Source organism: Drosophila elegans, unplaced genomic scaffold (assembly GCF_018152505.1).
Source record: "Drosophila elegans isolate 14027-0461.03 unplaced genomic scaffold, ASM1815250v1 contig_476, whole genome shotgun sequence".
Taxonomy (NCBI): domain Eukaryota; kingdom Metazoa; phylum Arthropoda; class Insecta; order Diptera; family Drosophilidae; genus Drosophila; species Drosophila elegans.
Genome location: NW_024545863.1, coordinates 6,656,580 through 6,672,985, shown reverse-complemented (window position 1 = coordinate 6,672,985; position 16,406 = coordinate 6,656,580). Strand labels below are relative to the sequence as shown.

The window sequence follows — 16,406 nt, the reverse complement described above, 5'->3', positions numbered from 1 at the left end:
CTGATCGAGACCAACCATTCTCATGTCCACAAAAGAGGGCAAAACAAAAAAAGGCTGCCCTGTCACTTTCGTTACTTCATCGGGAGATGCGCTCCACTTTCGGCTTGGTCATTATTTGCCTCGCCATGCAAAACACATGCCTCACATAAATTTTCCGCTGCTTGCCAAAGCTCCGATTGGCGACGGTGCTGGAGCTATAAAACCGCCTGCGCACCTGGCGGGTCCAGCATTTGAGCGATCAACGGTTGGCCAATAAGAGCCAGGTGCCCTGCGGACAAGTCTGTTCTCCCCGCCATCAATAGTGCTTTTTTTCCTCTTGCGGAACTGTAACCAAAGGCCAGGAAAGAGAAGAGGGAATACCAAGGCCATTTCCATCATGAAACTTCAGCTTATTGCGGTAAGTTAAAAGGAAAACCCATCTAAGGATCAAACGCGTTTGTGATCTCGGTCAAGTCAACAACTATGCATGCAAGTGAATCATAAATATGCGACTATCAAGGTCGATCGGTCGGTTGCCAGCTTAAGATCCATAGTCGATTTCAGATTGAGACATTGCTATTTACGAGTATTTGCATTTTATAGAAAGTGCGCGAGTTGTGACAGTGCCTGTGTTTCAATGCAATGCAATTAGCAATTAGTGTTGGCCAATTGACATTTCATTCCATTCGGCATCATAAGACTAAAGATCGAGCAAGAGCACAAAGGAACTCGCATCATAAATATGCGATACAATCACCCAGCAATTGTTTTGTTTTGCACTGTGTGGCCAAAGAATTCCGCCTGAGGAATTACCAAACCAAGCCCTCGGGTCAGAAATTTAACGAGCATTTGTTGGCTTTAAGCCCAGCTCCGCCTTAACTTTGCAAAATTCCTCTCAACCTCCATTATTAACCTGAATATTGGGCTCTCGAAATAGACTTACAATTGCCTTAAGTTCAATTTGTTGTGCAGCCAAAGATTATCAAAGGATTTTGCTACTGCGCAAAGCTGATCAATTGTCAGTTATGGGATAAATAATATTTGTTATTTTCGACTAAATCGGTGAAATCGAAAAATTATGATTATGATTAATTTTTAAAAAGTGTCAAAAATATTTAAATTTTGTACCTTTCAAAAAAAAACTGAATTGTGTATAGCCACATTGAATATTATACGTTACATTAAAAAAACAGTCAAGTTAAAATATCCAGTGAAAAATGGTCATCCCCACTGGATAAATCTGAAAACGTTATTTAAAAATATTACAGATTTTTAATAAATATTAAACTTAAAACTGCTTTACTTCTAATTTTTCAATCCAAAACAGGTCTTGAGATCACCATAAATCAGCGTCTTTAATCAGATTTTCATGCTTTTGCTTGATTGATTGATTGACTTGGCCAAATTATGGATACGGCCTAATGAGTTTGCCAAAATTCGGACCCGAAAATGAATTGTTAATGACAAGAAACACTTAATTTGCCGGCAATTTGCGGAGAGTATTGTTCGGGTGCAGTTCGTCACGAGACGTTGTTGTTGTGCTAGCCCCGATTATGTGTATCAAGGTCGTTGGTGACCGCAGCTAATAACTAGTTATGGGCGATTGGGATCCACATCCACAAAACGCACCCAAGGCGATGCAAATTCTCGGCACGCACACTCCATTCAGTTGGAGTGGTGTGGCTGCAGCAGATTTAGCTGCGGATACAGGTACAGATACAGAAACTTGCCCACACCGCGACGCATTTGGGCGTAGTGTGCTGGGATTACGTAATGAACGGGTAAATAATGTGCCTGCATAAATAAGCCTTTATACATGCATAAAGTGTTACATATTTGAGACCGAAGCCGGCTCGAAAGTGCACTGACAACTATTCCAGCTCAACGAGTCCGGCCAACACGAAAAAAGCCGCGAATGCCTGGCTGGCATAGGACATATTTTCGATTTCGCTCGGTTCGGTCAATGGCCATCTGGCAGTCAAGGCCGGGCCAGATATCCTTAGCCAAGTTATTGTTACTAATGACCAGGAGCCCCATTCAACGCATAAACATACATTGTTGTCTTTCACTGATTATGAAAATGATGATGATGCTCCGAAAGAGGAACACCCACGCCTGTATCCAACTGGGCTTGGCCTGGCTTTGCTTCACCTGGTTCGGTTTCGGTCTCAGTTTCGGTTTCGAGTTGGGAACACCTTCCATTACACTTACACACATGCCTACGAAATTTTGGGTTTCCTTGAACTGCGACGCAGACGCAAGGCGGAGTCATAAAAGCAATTAAATCAAATCAAGTTCCCCTGCCGAGCAATGCACCCAAATAAATAGCTGCAAGTGTCTGCGCCAGGCCTTGTTGCTGCTCAGTTTCTGTCTTTATCTGGCTTGGCTTGGCTTTTCATTAGTTTTAAAGCCAAGTAGTTCACTTGACCAGGTAGTTGGGCAGCCAGCCAAGCCGCTGGCCACTGGAATGTTCGTTCGGCTTGAATGGCCCCGCACACAAACAGAGCCAATGCCTCAGATTCAGGAAAGTAATGGATAATAATAGCACAGCAACAACAGCAGAAAAATGTGTTGACTCCATGCATAACAAAATCTGCATGAGCCGAAGGCTTCATTGATTCGATCGATTATCATAAGCTGAAATAGTTATTCATGTTTGAACAATTGAATTATGGGCGACAACTCCAATTGTAGCGCTTTTATTGGTACCAGGAAATAGTTAGTTAATGTAAGGGATTTATAATGTCAGATATGTACAATGAAGAAGTTCTTCACTATTATAAAAACCGATGTTGTTGACTTAAAAACTATTTAGGATTCTATAATAAGTTTTATTAGCCCCAAAAACCTGAATTGGAATTTTAATCCAAAAAAGTAAAGAATTTTTTCAAACTTAATACTGCCTTAAAAAACCCCATAAATAAATCCTTATAGGCCAATAATTTGTATCTAATACCCAGCTCAGGTTTCCAATTGTGTCAAGAACTCTAATGGAAAACATAATTCCATATCGACTTTTATTCACTTCCCCGGCCATTAGTTCTTTTATTATAAGCTACCCCGCAAAGTAGGGAAAAAATTATCTGATCTGTGGCCAGATGGAAACCGAAGCTGAGGGCGAGAAACCATAAGACGGGTATATATGAATTTAGAATTGTGTTGTAATGGCGGCTACTCATTAAAAGTTCACACATCAAAATAGTGCGAGAAATAAAGTATCGGACTAGTCGGTTGGTCACTTGTCCTAGACTTTGACTTCTTTCGCGCGAACCGGAAACTTTTGACCAATGTGCTTGCCACATGCCACATGCCGCCACGAGAGTCGCATAACTCCGGCTCCGGCCATGCAAATTACGCAATCCAGGCGGCAAGACTGAAATGTTTTCGTTTTTCTTCTGTTTTTGGTCTCGCTTTTGGCTTCGGCTTGTCTTGGCCTGGCTTTTGGCTTGGATTTGGTTTTGGTTTTGCTTTTGGCTTTTATGATCGATCGGCAGCGAGGCGGGGCAGAAATCGCGATTTGTTTTATGTTCCACATTTACAGGCATTACACTATTGCCACAATTGTTGTTGTTGCTGTTGTTGTTGCCGCCGCCACACCGTTACAATTACAAATTGCTGCGCCAGTACATAAGCAATTGATAAATTTGAAACCAGTTTACAGAGTTGTGAGGTGAGCAGCTAACCAAGAAGTGCCACAAAAATGGGTGACTGCAAGTGACGAAGTTTTTTAATTAATAGCGCAATGCCAACACAAAAATACATTTTTTTTTAATGAATAGTCTACCATAAAGAGCTTGCGGAGTTAGTTCCGGCAATACCCAAATAATAATGGCTGCATTTTATTTGATAATGTTTTAAAAGACGGGTAATCCTTTTGATTAAATGGTCTCTATTAACAGTCAAATCCATTAATCCATTATTAAAAAGCCCTGGTTGTTCTGTTCCTCTTGTGAACTCATTTACCAATTAAGTTCTGTGCACATTTACCATAATCGATGGGGTTGACCACCCCCAAAACCGTCGTCGAGTGATGAAAATTCTAAGAAGCCGTTAGGAAAACAGCATGCCTAAACTGGCCATAAATAAATAATTAGGAGGGGCAAAGCCTAAAGCGAGATACCATGAATTGGCAAATTGGCCACGTGCGGCATGCTGTTGCCAAAGCGGCTGCAACGACTTGTTCCGGCAATTGGGACAGTCGATCCCTATATGGTCTCCACTTGTACTAATGACATCCATTTTACAGCTCGTTTGCGGCGCCCTCGCTTTGGTCGAGGCCCAAAACTATCCCCAACGCTTAAGCATTCCCGGAGCGGTTGCATCACCTGGTTCACAGCCCCACCGTCAGCCTGTGCTAAGGGTCCGTCGACCTGGACCTTCACTGCGCCAGCAAAATGTTATCCTACCAGCGGTTACGCAACGCATCTCCCTTGAGGAACCGCGCCCAGTGACTGAGTCGGCGGAGGATGAGCAACCGGAACCATATCTGCCAAACATTCTGCGGGAGCAACAGCTGGCCCAGGCTCAACAGTCGCAGTTCCAGCAGGCAGCTGCCGCCTTCTTGGCTGGCCAGCAACCCGTTGAGCAACCCTCGCCGGTGCAGCAGTTTCTCCAAACCGAGGACTCGCAGCCGGCCGCTATCTTGCCCCCTCCTGCTCGCTTCCCCGCCGAACGTCCCTCCATTCCGACGCCTTTAAGCCGTCCGGCCGCCTTCAACGACTTTGGCATCGGTCGATTTGAGAACTCTCAGAGATTTGGCCTGGAGCGTCCAACGCCTACTGCAGCTGCTCCGCCACCACCGCCTCCTCAGCCCCAACGGATCACCGTGGTTCGAACGAGACCGGCATCCGCCGCAGCCCTGCGTCCTGAGCCACCAGCACCACAGCCTGTGGCCAGGCCACGCCCTAAGCCCGTCCAGCCGCGTCCCATTATTGATCAGAATCAACTGCAGGACGACCGCGCCGAACAGCAGCAGCAACAGCGACGCCGGCAACCCGTTTCCCAGACCATTCGCAAGTGGCGCGAGGAGAACGAGGATGGCAGCATCACCTGGGGCTACGAGAACGACGATGGCTCCTTTAAGGAGGAGTTGATCGGCACCGACTGCATCACCAAGTGAGTAGTTGATTGGAATCTGAATTGAAAGTCTGCTGTGGTTCTGAGCAAGTTATGCCCATTTTAAACGGAATGCTAAACAAATAATTGTTTTCTCTTGATCATTTAGATCTTTCAAAACCTATAATATTTTTTAGAATAAGTCTTCAGAAAAGATATATAAGCGCAACTCATAAATTTTCTACCAACAGGGGCACATATGGATACATCGATCCTGATGGCAACAAACGCGAGTACCACTACGAGACGGGCATCAAATGTGATCCCAACAACCGCAACAACGAGGAGGAGCTGCAGGAGAACGGGTTCATCAACTACGAGGAGAACCGCGCCGTGCTGCCCAACGGCCTGGAGATCGACATGACGCAGCTGGGCAAAAAGAAGTCAAAGCGCCCGAATGGCATCTACAGGAACTGATCCTCCCCAGCACATTTAGTCCCTTAAGTCAAGCAGCTCGTAGGTCGTCTTACTTGTATTCCACTTATAATTATGTCCATACTCCATTGAGTGTCAAGTGAAAGATTAAATATGATTAGAATAGAGTGTAATGCGGCATCAGTAGGGGCGTTGGCGCCTGGCAGTGGGCGGCAGGCGGTTGGGCGGCGTTATCGAGATGTCCAGGAAGTCCCCGATGCTGAATTTGGCCTGGGCGAGCGTCTTATTATCGTCGATTCCCTTTTGACCCGTGCAGGTCACTCCGATTTCGCGCATCTGGAAGTGGTTGTTCCGGAAGTTTGGATACACCACGGCAAAGTCGAAGTAGGTGCCCTTTTTCCTGGTATCTGGATTGACGTCGCGCACCAGGGAGGTCAGTTCGTGGAGGGTGGCATCCTGCCAGGTGTAGATCTGCAGCTCGTTGGTAGGCACATTGCCGAACATGTACTCGGAAACGGAGTGGTGGCGACCCGTAGAGCAGAAGACACGGAGCAGCAGCGGACATGTCTAAGAAAGCAATATAAACGAAATAAATCTCCAGGGGAAACGCGAGGTAAACATCGCCGGGCGACCAAACAAACCTTCTCGCGATCAATCTGCTTGACCTGCGTCTTTTCCTCCACTATCATTGACTCCACGTTGGCCATGATTTTAAAATCCGCTTTAATTTTACACTATTTCCTGAGTTTTAATACAAAATTAACTATTAATCCGCAATGTTTGGGCTTCTCTTTGCTGTTCCCTAAAAAAAACAGTGTTGGTAAGCGCCGGCGGAGCGATGCGATTCCGGCTTACTATCGCACACTCCCAGTGTGACCGTTTATGAAACCAAAAATGGTTAATTTATCGATATTACTCAAATTTCCGTGAAACTTCAGAACTATCGATTGTCGCAATTTCCTTCTAATCCAGCTCTAGTCCGAATAGCAAAACAAAAAAAAATTCTTAGCGAGCGGTTGTGGTCGTCGGTCGTAAAATAGCGCGCCTCCGCGAATGACGCAGACTAAAAGCTTCCACTTGGATGACAATCGGCTAAATAACATTCAACAATAGTGGGGCACTTGCAAATTACCGTTGCATCGAGCTTTGCAAACAACAACAGCTGCGACAAACGGCAAAGCAGTAACAACAACAACAAAGAACACAAGAACGGAATTTTGTTATTGACGCATAAAGCAGAATCGCAATTTAGCCTGTGAACATTTTCTAAAACGGTAAGTAAATAGGGGCTGCGGTCCATTTACATACCGAATTGAACTGTGCATTTTTTGCAAGAGTTTTCTTATGTAACGCAGCAGCTGAGTTTTACGTGCAAATTGTTGCTGTGTTGCGCCACTGTGTTGTTTGTGTTTGTGTTGGTGCCGCAGTGTCTGCGAAAAGTCACCCTCTTTTAACCACCACTTCTCGTCACCTTCGCCGTCCCTCTCTCTCGATTTGTTTATAAACATTCAGACGAAAGCCGCTGCAACAACAGAAAATCCCGAATTGTTTTTATCACAAGAAGTACAAGCTTATCACATCCCCCGCAGCCTTCATACCCCACAATTTGCTCATTTCTATGCACACGCCATTATTTGCCAACAATAATGCCATGCTGTTTTTGTTGTTCTAATGTTACACTCTTTCAGTGGCGTGCACAGCAGGTCATCAAAGGGGGTTTTAAATATCCAGAAGACTTTTTCAATAAGATTCTCGAACTAATTTCTAAGCAATAAAGCTTAAATACTTATACTACTTATACGGTTAAATAATTAACTTGTTCGTGGCTCACACAAAAATTTCAAAGAAACCTCTTCAAAGAAAATAAAATATTCAGGGTTTAACAAAACTTCTAAAAACAGAACTTAAAGAATTCTTCTCGAAACAAATCTGACATTTTTCCAGTAGTGTTTAAGTTAAAATCCTGATGCATCTTTAGAGAGTTCTGGAAAGCAGTTTAAACTTTGATATTCTTTATTATTCAGTACAAGTACTTTAAAAACTCCCCATGATTCAAGCGAATCTCCTTCCCAGAGTGTTCTGGCTTTGAACTAACTCGTTGTTTTTGGCCTGCTCGTGTTTTGAGTCAAAACCACTCCCACTTCGTTGATCATGCAGCAGCTGTTGTTGCCACAGTTCCTGCTTCTCTTGCGTGGGTGCAGAATGTTTGTTTTTGTTGCTGTTGTTATTGAATTTCCCGCCTTCGTCCTTGGTCATCATCCGCTGTGCCTCCTTCGTCCTGCCCGCAGCGATTGTTCGCCGGACCCAAATGGTGCGGAGGGGAGGGGTGGCAGCCGTGACCGTGAATGACAGCCCGTAACCCCAACACCTACCACATAGTGGCCGATGTTATTGTTATCGCATACTTTTGCAACCACTGCACTGTGGCCAATATAAATGAAGTGCTTAAACGTTTTTCCAAGCACCCTTTTAGCCATATTCAAAAATATAATTTAAAATTCCAAGAGTTCGTTTACCATTTATATGGGCTTCTATTTTGAATGTAAACACAAAAGAATGACATTTCTGGTTTCAATTAGCTATTGATTATAAAAAAATGAGTACTTAAAAAATAGTGTTATAAATGCTTTCTAAACTATTGACGTTCAAGAGATCTGTAACAAAGCTTTAATTTAAAACGATTTAATTTGTTGAAAACTCCCTTTACTGTATATAAACTTGTGCGTCTTTAATAAAAGAAACATTTCTAAGGTTGATGACTTAAATCGAAAGGTGGCCAAGCATGTCAACAATAAAGTACAAGTTTTTGAAATTCCGCCCACTGTCCACGGCCTTTTCTCTGCGACTGCTGCCTGATTTTAAAACGTGCCAAGTCCTGGCCTGAAAAATGAAGACGTATGAGCAGAGGCGATTGAAGGGGTTTGTTGCCAATGTTGCGGTCGCTTTGTTGCTGCTGCTTTCGTTTTTCTGTAATTTTAATTGCTTTGAGCAACAGTAGAAGCCCCAGGCTGCTCCAAACCCAATTCCATCGAGTTTCCGAAAATTCCCCAAGCAGCACATCGAGTTGGAAAATGGCAATGCGAAGCGTAACCGAAAGCAATACATTCATAAATGCAAATAAAATGCGAGCGTTGCTTGCTGTGGCTCCTGTTCTGTTCTATGTATTTGATTCTATTTTTTACCCGGCTAGTTGACATGGTCGTTTGCGTGGGCGTTGCCACTGAAACGCAACACAATGACCTGGCTATAAACTCGACCTTGGCTTTGCACAGCAACCTTTGCGTAGCTCTGTCCTTATCCCCAATGCCACAAATATCCACCGAATGCCCAGTGGCGCACATTTCGCTGAGGCGTGGACAGATTCACTCGCCATTTTCAATCCGGATTCCATTTCCCAGCCAGCTGCTCAGACTTTCAGATAAAGTGCACGTTCAAAAGAATCATGACAAATTAATACTTGAGAATAAAAGGGCTAATCGTAGTGTCGGGCTGGCAGATGCGTAAAAGATGTTTAGAAAAAGATAGAAGGCAGCTGGGAAACAACAATCAGCTGATACCAGCTATTAGATTTAGCAAAGATATGTGGATAGCTATTAAGTTATTATTACATTAAAGGCTTGAACAATAAAATTGGTTTAATTACACGTTTTATTTCTTTTCATGGTTTTATACTTTCAGTCTGTTTTTAGAATTATTTCCTTCCACTTACATACACTTAAAGAGCTACCTTTACGAATTATCATACATTACTAAAGAAATTTATTTTATTGAGCTTAGGCATAAATCATAAATGCCTAATCCAAATATTCAAATCAGGAAAACGAAAACAAAACTAAATACAATAAAAATTAAGATTATAATTTGGGTAGGTTTAATCTGAATAAATTCGTGGGCTAAAATACTTTAAAAAAGTAATTTTAAAATCAACAAATTTCAAGTGGTATAGAAGAGTGAATAACTTTTTTACTATCATACAAGTATTATTAGAAACTGATTAAAGCTCAATTATTGCGATTAAATCTAAATATGTGTGAAAGTAGTTTTTTAAAAATAGTCACTTAATGTATTTCCATATGTCAAAAATGGTAATAGAGGTGGAATTGAAAAACAAATTCCTAAAACCATTCCGATTAATATGATACTAGGAACCCATTTTTAAGAGCCTGCAAAAAGCATTTCATACAGCATTGTGTATGGACCGCCGTACAGGCCAAGGAAAGATCACTCGTCTGTGCTTTTGATTGGGACCGACCACAATCGGCGGCGGACAGATATTGGAGTGCGTATATTTGCCCAGAAAATTATGTATACGCAGCGTTTCCTCATTGAGCGGCGCTGCTGACGCAAAATAAATGAAACGATTTTAAAATAAAAGCAACTCATCTTTTTCCCCTTGCGATTGGGATCTGTTGTCGCGTCTGTTGTCCATTTTATGCTATTTCTGTTTGCGTTCGCTTTTGTTTTGTTTTCTAGCTTCTTTGCCGTTGTGCTGCCTTTTTGCCTGGGCCTGCCAATTGATGAATTGAGTACAGACCGCTGCCGTCGGCTCTTTCGTCAATTGGTTTGACTGAATCTAGCTGCACTTGCACTGACGTCACGTCCCAGCAAAAGTGCCCCTAACTCACTTAACACATCAACTTGATAGGCATCGCCGTCGATTCAATTCGACCGTTTGCGATTTGGCTGAACTTGAGGTATATGCGGGCCGTAAACCTCTCAATTAACGATAGTAACAATGGTCGAATGTTATCTTTGTGGACTAGGGGGCTAGAAGGTGCGTCAGTGGGGACAGTCAGCGATAAGAAAAAAGGGGACTACCGTGGCCATGATTTATGATGATAACCAGTGGGTTTAAACTGGTTGAACCCATCCTTGAACTGCTGATAGCACTGGCTTACAGAAAGTTTAAATTTGGGGGCAATATTGGAACCAAAAAGCGCTATCCGCAAATCACCGACTTTTCGGCAACACATGTCGGCGATGGCTGCTCTTAATATAAATCGCTTTTGCATAGCTAAGTTGGCCAAACTATTTTCGTGTCAAATCGCTGACAGGACAGGCCCACACAGAAATCCACAAATGAACACATGGAAGCGCACAGTTGCGGGTGACAGCCGACAACAAAGGGGCTGGTCTGAGGCGAGTGAGAACTCCTTGGAATCGCACAAGGACTTTGAGTGATAACAATCCAATTTGTAAAAGTGGTGGGCGGGGGTGGGTGGCGATTTGATGGGCGTGTGGGCCACATCAGTATTTGCAATTTCGATTAAAGGTCAGTGGAAATGCCAGGCATTTTCGACTCGAAAAGTTGAAGGCAATCGGCCAAAAGCATTTCTCATACTCACTTGGTGCGAATTTGTTTACAAACCTTTTGCGGTGCAAGCCAACGACGTGTAAATGATTTAATTAACAGTTTATGCCTGGAAGTGTCGGGTTATTACGAAAACCTGATATTGTCATGCAATGCCAAAGGTAACTCCAGCAAATTCAGTAATATTTCTCTGGATGCTGTGCGCAGCTAACAGTTGTCTCAATATCAACAAAGTCAGTTGTTGTCAGGGATGCCCCTTGTGACTGGCTATCCAATGAATACGGAGATTAGGTTTAATGAGTCCGCAATACAGAGCCATTCAGTTCCCTATTGAATTAGTAAGAGCATTCAGTACGTACAGTCCGAGGCGTTACTGAAAGGCAAATTAAAGCTTATCGTGAAAAGATAAGGCTAACTTTCAACCTAATTAATCCGTGTATTGAATAATGTAAGCTAGGGATTTAATGACCATTGGTATTGGTATTTTCTGAGTGTATTCTTCTGGAATTTCCTATACAAGGGGAAAAAAGTCTTACTGAAATTGGTTTAAAATTAAATGTTATTAAATACAGCGATTCATTTCATTTATATTTTTTGTGCATGGGTTCCCATTTGCTCTAAGCATTTAGCAGTTCACATAAATTGCACTATACATTAAGCTTACCCTTTGATATTCATGTTAATTTTCACATTGGCCTTACATTAATATAACGCTGTGCACGCACTCAATTCCCGCTGATTCGTAGTCCCAAACTCAGCCATTTTGCATTTTACACACATGGTACATGCAACCAATCAATGTCCTGGCAATCAGCGGTATTTGTTCCCTTCCCCTTACAACCGCCCACCAAGGTTGTGTAACCCCCACGCAAAAACCGCCCATGCTATCTAAGCTTTTGGTGAACGTTTCACCTTTGGCAGTAATTATCCAACCACAGCAGCCGTGCAAGCAAAGTTGGTTTTTGTGGAGCTCAGTTACCGAGGGCTGTATGGTAGGAATAATAGCATACTTTTGGGTGCAGCAAAAGTAGGTGCATTTGAATTTCTATTGTACCAAAAGTGAAATAAGCCAGGATAGTTTCAAACTAATTAGGATTTAATTAATTGAAAGAAGCTCTCACCAGTGGTTTAAGTTTCATTTATGATTCCCGTGAACTTCTGAACCTTTCTCTGCCACAAATCTCGTGATTAACCTGTCTAACGACCAGAGACCATACCTAACCGCCTGACCTTTTGCGTTCGCCTTGAGTGGATTCCGGTTACAGCAGTATGTGACATGCGGCAAACGAAGCCGACACTTGCAGACTTAAATATGAGCAACCGCCTGCACAGTAACCGCTAGGAGCTGTAATAACGAAACCACGCTTTGAACTCTGCAAAAAGACCAGGAACAATATAATTAAATTCCAAGCGGAATACATCAATCGCAAATATCTGGCTCAGGCGAAGTATGTATCGAGGGAAATTGTAAAATTTCAGCAGAAAATCAAATTAATCTTGTCCCAACGTTACAATATTTGTATTTGCATTGAAATAGGGTAAACTCAGCATCAGTTGCAATTGAGAGTGGAAATGCATTCGTGGGATTTGCCTTTTGGCACGAAAACTAGACGATAATGTAAATAAGGCCACAATTCACACATATTCACATACACAGACGATCGATTAAATGTGGACGAGTTTCAATTAAACTACAATTTAAAAATGAAATCGATTCAAGGATTTAAATTTTAACGATTTTAAGGATAGCTTGGTTAATTGGTTCCTTAAAAGCCTTGCATAGTTTTATCAGAAGACATTTTCATTATACATTATTGTTCCTGTTTTTACTGATGTGTGCTTTTAAATTTGTTGCCCAGATTATAATTTGCTTTGTATATTTCTTTAAAAATTGTATTGTGTTTTTTTGAGTGGTTCAATGAAGCCGTCTCATATGATTGAAAGAGCTCTTGTGTGTATTTGCGGTGGCTTGCGCGCAGACTACTTACGACTAAAAATCTGCAAAGTCTCACATGGCGGGATGAGCAGAAGGATGGATGGATTGCCGAATGAATGGAAATATGTATGGTTGGATAGGAAGCAGGATTCCTGGGACGGGCGGCGACCACTTGATATAATGATGACAGCAATTATGACTGAGTGAAGGTCGCTGGCTAACGACCGGCAGGCAATTCATCATTATGCCGAAACCACGGCACCGCCTCCCCAGAATTTGGGGGCGGGGCTGAGAGCTACTTTTGTCTAGTTTAAAGTGCGCTTACGGCCCGCTGTCTATGGGTTGCGTGCAGGAACGATGACGTCACAAGCGATTTGCATGCCAGCAGCTCGTTTGTGCTGACTTGCAGTTGCCATCGTCCGCGTCCTGCTCCTGAAATAGGGATCAAGCCCCTCTGCAAACAAAGTGCACACGTCATGAACAAGTTTCACCCACTTCCCTGGATTCAAAACCCATACAACCACATCCACATTTCCGCTGGTAGCAGAAGTAGCCATTGTGTGGGTGTGTCCCTTCAAGTAAATCAATCATCCCGAAATAGATCAACTCGTCGTTGCGTTCTTTTTTTGGCCTTTGTTTTTATTGTTAGCTAAGCTTTGCTGTTACCTGTGTTGAGGTAAAAGTCAACAAAAAAACGATGCCATAAAAAGGAAAGGGAAAACGAGAACAAAACAATTTGGGGAAAGGGGTATTAAGTCCCGTCTGGCGCGCTTCAAAACCCAGCTCTTGGACTTGTCATCCCTTCAAGTGGATATTCATTTTTCGGAGTGCATAAATAAGATGGTTTATTACAGTTTAATTAAATTAAAAAGCAAGCCACTTCACAGAAAGAACCGTTTATTTGCGTGCTTAGTTTTGATCAAGATCTTGTGAAAAATACTTACTACTTAGGAGCGACTGTGAAGTTATTTTATTTTTCATAGTACTTTTCAACTTATAAAGATAACTTAATGATGAAATTAAATTCATATGAAACAAAGTTAATGGCATATTAAGATTAATAAAATTATAAGGCTCAATTTAAATTTTCTTAAGAAATTGAAAATATTAAGAATTATTATTATTATTTAATTATGACAACAACAAAATCCAAAAGCAAATTAAAAAGGTTATTAACGGGGTCTCAATTTATGGCAAAAGTTTCAATCTAGGAATATCAAACATGGCCCCAAACCCATTATTGTGATTGTGAATCAGAAAAACTTTGCAAAATGCTCGCCCGAAACTAAGTCAATTTGGTTTAGACAAACAGACACAAAAAACCATTTGCATTTAACTAAAATAGCTGCCTCGTTCCAGGAGTAAATAGCGTATAATTAACTCACTGCATATTGCTGATTCATGGGTCAAAATAAAACAATAGGAGAAATGTTATTTTTATAGCATACAAATGGGCGCCCATCTAGAAGCACGACTGGCAGTTAGTTCTATTATTATAATAAAACACACAAAGAGTTCCCGCGGATTTTCGGGGAATGGGTTTCATGTCGGTCACAGGTGCGAACGCTGACACACGTCACCATTCTCGTTCTGACGCCTAAAACGCGGCGCCAGTTCCTCATTCATTCATTCATTCACAAAAAATTGGCCACTATTAATCACCCGTCTGGCGCTTTCCCCGCTCTCTGTTAATGTAAGTTTGTGCCACACAGGCATAACAATAAAATCAAGAGCAGTTGTGAATCAACAGTGCGTCACCATCGGATCCCCCTGGCACTCAAACCCCAAGGCAGACCTATTGATTGGCTTCACGTGTCGATACCTAAGTAGGAGCCTTGCAGAGCTCCTCTTCCTCCGGTTCCCGCCCTTTCACCAAACTCAGACAAGTCTGTAGTTTTCGGTCCCGTAATTGGTTGAGGGGCTGCGGGTCTCGTGGAAGGAGTAAGCAATTTTTATTGTCGTAGCGTGGCGCTTGAAATTTGTTACAAACGGTGTTACGTAAACTAAAACGTTAGCACAATGCTGGTCGATGGTGTTTACCCAACACCATCGGCTTTTGCGTAAAATTAATTTGCAAGCGCTGTTTACTGTTTACCAATTTTTTAGAGATGGTTGGAGGTGAAGGGCAGCCCACTGACAGTTCTATTTACGGAAAATGTCACTGACTTGTTGAATCCAATTACTGTAAAGTTTTTACATTTAGGGCTAAAATTAAAGGCCCCGTATGTGTCCAAGTATAGCAGTAATTCCGCTCACAAAAATAACACTTTCAAACAGCAGTTGACTTCCCACAGCGATTTGCCTTAAAATTATGATAATTGTTTTTAATAGCCTTTTTTTTTTGCTAATAACTTATTTTAAGTGAACTGTTTATGCAAAATGTATTTAGTGCACTATTGATTTTCTTTTCCACGATTAAAGCTGGTATAATAATGCTCAACTTTTTGTTGGCATGTTTTAAGAGGTTATGAAAATGTTTAAAAAGCTGTTAAGTGGAAATTCTTACAATTGCGAATTATTACTCTGTTAACCTAGTTTATGGTTTTCTCTTTAAGCTTGTAGATATAGCTCAGCAAACTGGCCTAAAACTGTTATTTTCTGCTTTCAGCCAATCATGTCCGACGCGGCCAAGTCCAACAACAATGCGTCTGCCGGTGCACCTGATCCGGCCACTCCTGATGTCGCTGGAGGACCTGGCGAGGCCAATGACGCCGTTCCGACAACTCCACGTGGCAATCACAACAACAACAACAGCGCCAACGGTAGCGGCAGCGGCAAAAGCAAGAACAAACTGAAGTCAACACAGAACAGCAGCGGCGGGGGGAGCATTGACAAGCTTTCGCCAGATCAGGACATCTTCATCAACGCCGCCGACGGTCTGCCCAACCAGCATCCCTCGCTGCCGAAGGAGGGGGACGTGGACAGCGACACGGAGCCGGAGGTGGACGCGGACTCGTTCGACGACCTACCCACCTCGATCATCGTGACCAACATCCACTCGGAGGTGTTTACCAATCCGGAGCTAAAGCACGCCATGGAGGAGCTGTTCCGCACATTTAGCGAATCGGCCACGTTCCAGTGGCTGCGCAGCTTCCGCCGCATGCGGGTGAACTATGACAACGCCATTGCGGCGGCCAATGCGCGGATCAAGCTGCACCAGTACGAGTTTAACAAGAAGACGGTGATCACCTGCTACTTCGCCCAGCCGGTGACACCGGTCAGCAACAAGAACCTGCAGCCGCCGGCGCCGGTCAAACAGTTCCTCATCTCGCCGCCCGCCTCGCCGCCAGCCGGTTGGGAGCCACGCGAGGAGGGCGAGCCCCTGGTCAACCACGACCTGCTGGCCGCCCTGGCCAGCCTCACGCCCGGCGAGTCGCACGAGCTGCATCCCCAGAGCGAGGACCAGCCGGCCATCATTGTGCACACGGCCATGCTGGCGGAGGCCGGCACCACAGGTCTACAGGTGAAGGCACCGATCGTCCAGACCAAGTGCCCGGAGCGGGCATAATCATCAGGCCGCGGCGAAGCTAAAGCTTAAGCTGAACACTTGAGTTGTAGGCCCAAAACGAACTGGACAACGGGCTGGGTTCTCATGCTCCGCGAAAGGATGGGGCTTGGATTGAGTATTTTATGTAAATAGTTTCCGATTCGATTGTGATTATTTTACACATACATATATTTAGCTACGTT

General features: G+C 43.2%; 3 protein-coding genes across 3 annotated transcripts; 2 read left to right on the top strand and 1 right to left on the bottom strand.

Annotated features, from left to right (window-relative positions):
- The first annotated feature begins 218 nt into the window (after positions 1-218).
- On the top strand, positions 219-5,637 carry LOC108140609 (formin-like protein 16). The gene is made up of 3 exons (XM_017263522.1): positions 219-397; positions 4,226-5,094; positions 5,286-5,637. The coding sequence occupies exons 1-3, from the start codon at positions 377-379 to the stop codon at positions 5,509-5,511; spliced, it is 1,116 nt and encodes a 371-aa protein (XP_017119011.1). The 5' UTR covers positions 219-376; the 3' UTR covers positions 5,512-5,637.
- Positions 5,561-6,301, bottom strand: LOC108140611 (histone deacetylase complex subunit SAP18). The gene is made up of 2 exons (XM_017263524.2): positions 6,111-6,301; positions 5,561-6,036 (listed from the first exon to the last, which is right to left on the bottom strand). Exons 1-2 carry the CDS (start codon positions 6,174-6,176, stop codon positions 5,650-5,652), a joined length of 453 nt encoding a protein of 150 aa, XP_017119013.1. The 5' UTR covers positions 6,177-6,301; the 3' UTR covers positions 5,561-5,649.
- A 130-nt stretch (positions 6,302-6,431) lies between these two features.
- On the top strand, positions 6,432-16,406 carry LOC108140610 (protein sarah). The gene is made up of 2 exons (XM_017263523.2): positions 6,432-6,743; positions 15,325-16,406. The coding sequence occupies exon 2, from the start codon at positions 15,331-15,333 to the stop codon at positions 16,222-16,224; it is 894 nt and encodes a 297-aa protein (XP_017119012.2). The 5' UTR covers positions 6,432-6,743; positions 15,325-15,330; the 3' UTR covers positions 16,225-16,406.

What these genes read in the sequence shown, in the direction of transcription:
- LOC108140609 (XM_017263522.1), top strand. Translation starts at nt 377, where the DNA reads ATGAAACTTCAGCTTATTGCG. An exon ending in TGAAACTTCAGCTTATTGCG is followed by an intron (nt 398 to 4,225) that starts GTAAGTTAAAAG and finishes TCCATTTTACAG; the next exon opens with CTCGTTTGCGGCGCCCTCGC. An exon ending in GGCACCGACTGCATCACCAA is followed by an intron (nt 5,095 to 5,285) that starts GTGAGTAGTTGA and finishes TTCTACCAACAG; the next exon opens with GGGCACATATGGATACATCG.
- LOC108140610 (XM_017263523.2), top strand. Translation starts at nt 15,331, where the DNA reads ATGTCCGACGCGGCCAAGTCCAACAACAATGCGTCTGCCGGTGCACCT.
- LOC108140611 (XM_017263524.2), bottom strand. Translation starts at nt 6,176, where the DNA reads ATGGCCAACGTGGAGTCAATGATAGTGGAGGAAAAGACGCAGGTCAAG. An exon ending in AGCAGATTGATCGCGAGAAG is followed by an intron (nt 6,037 to 6,110) that starts GTTTGTTTGGTC and finishes TTGCTTTCTTAG; the next exon opens with ACATGTCCGCTGCTGCTCCG.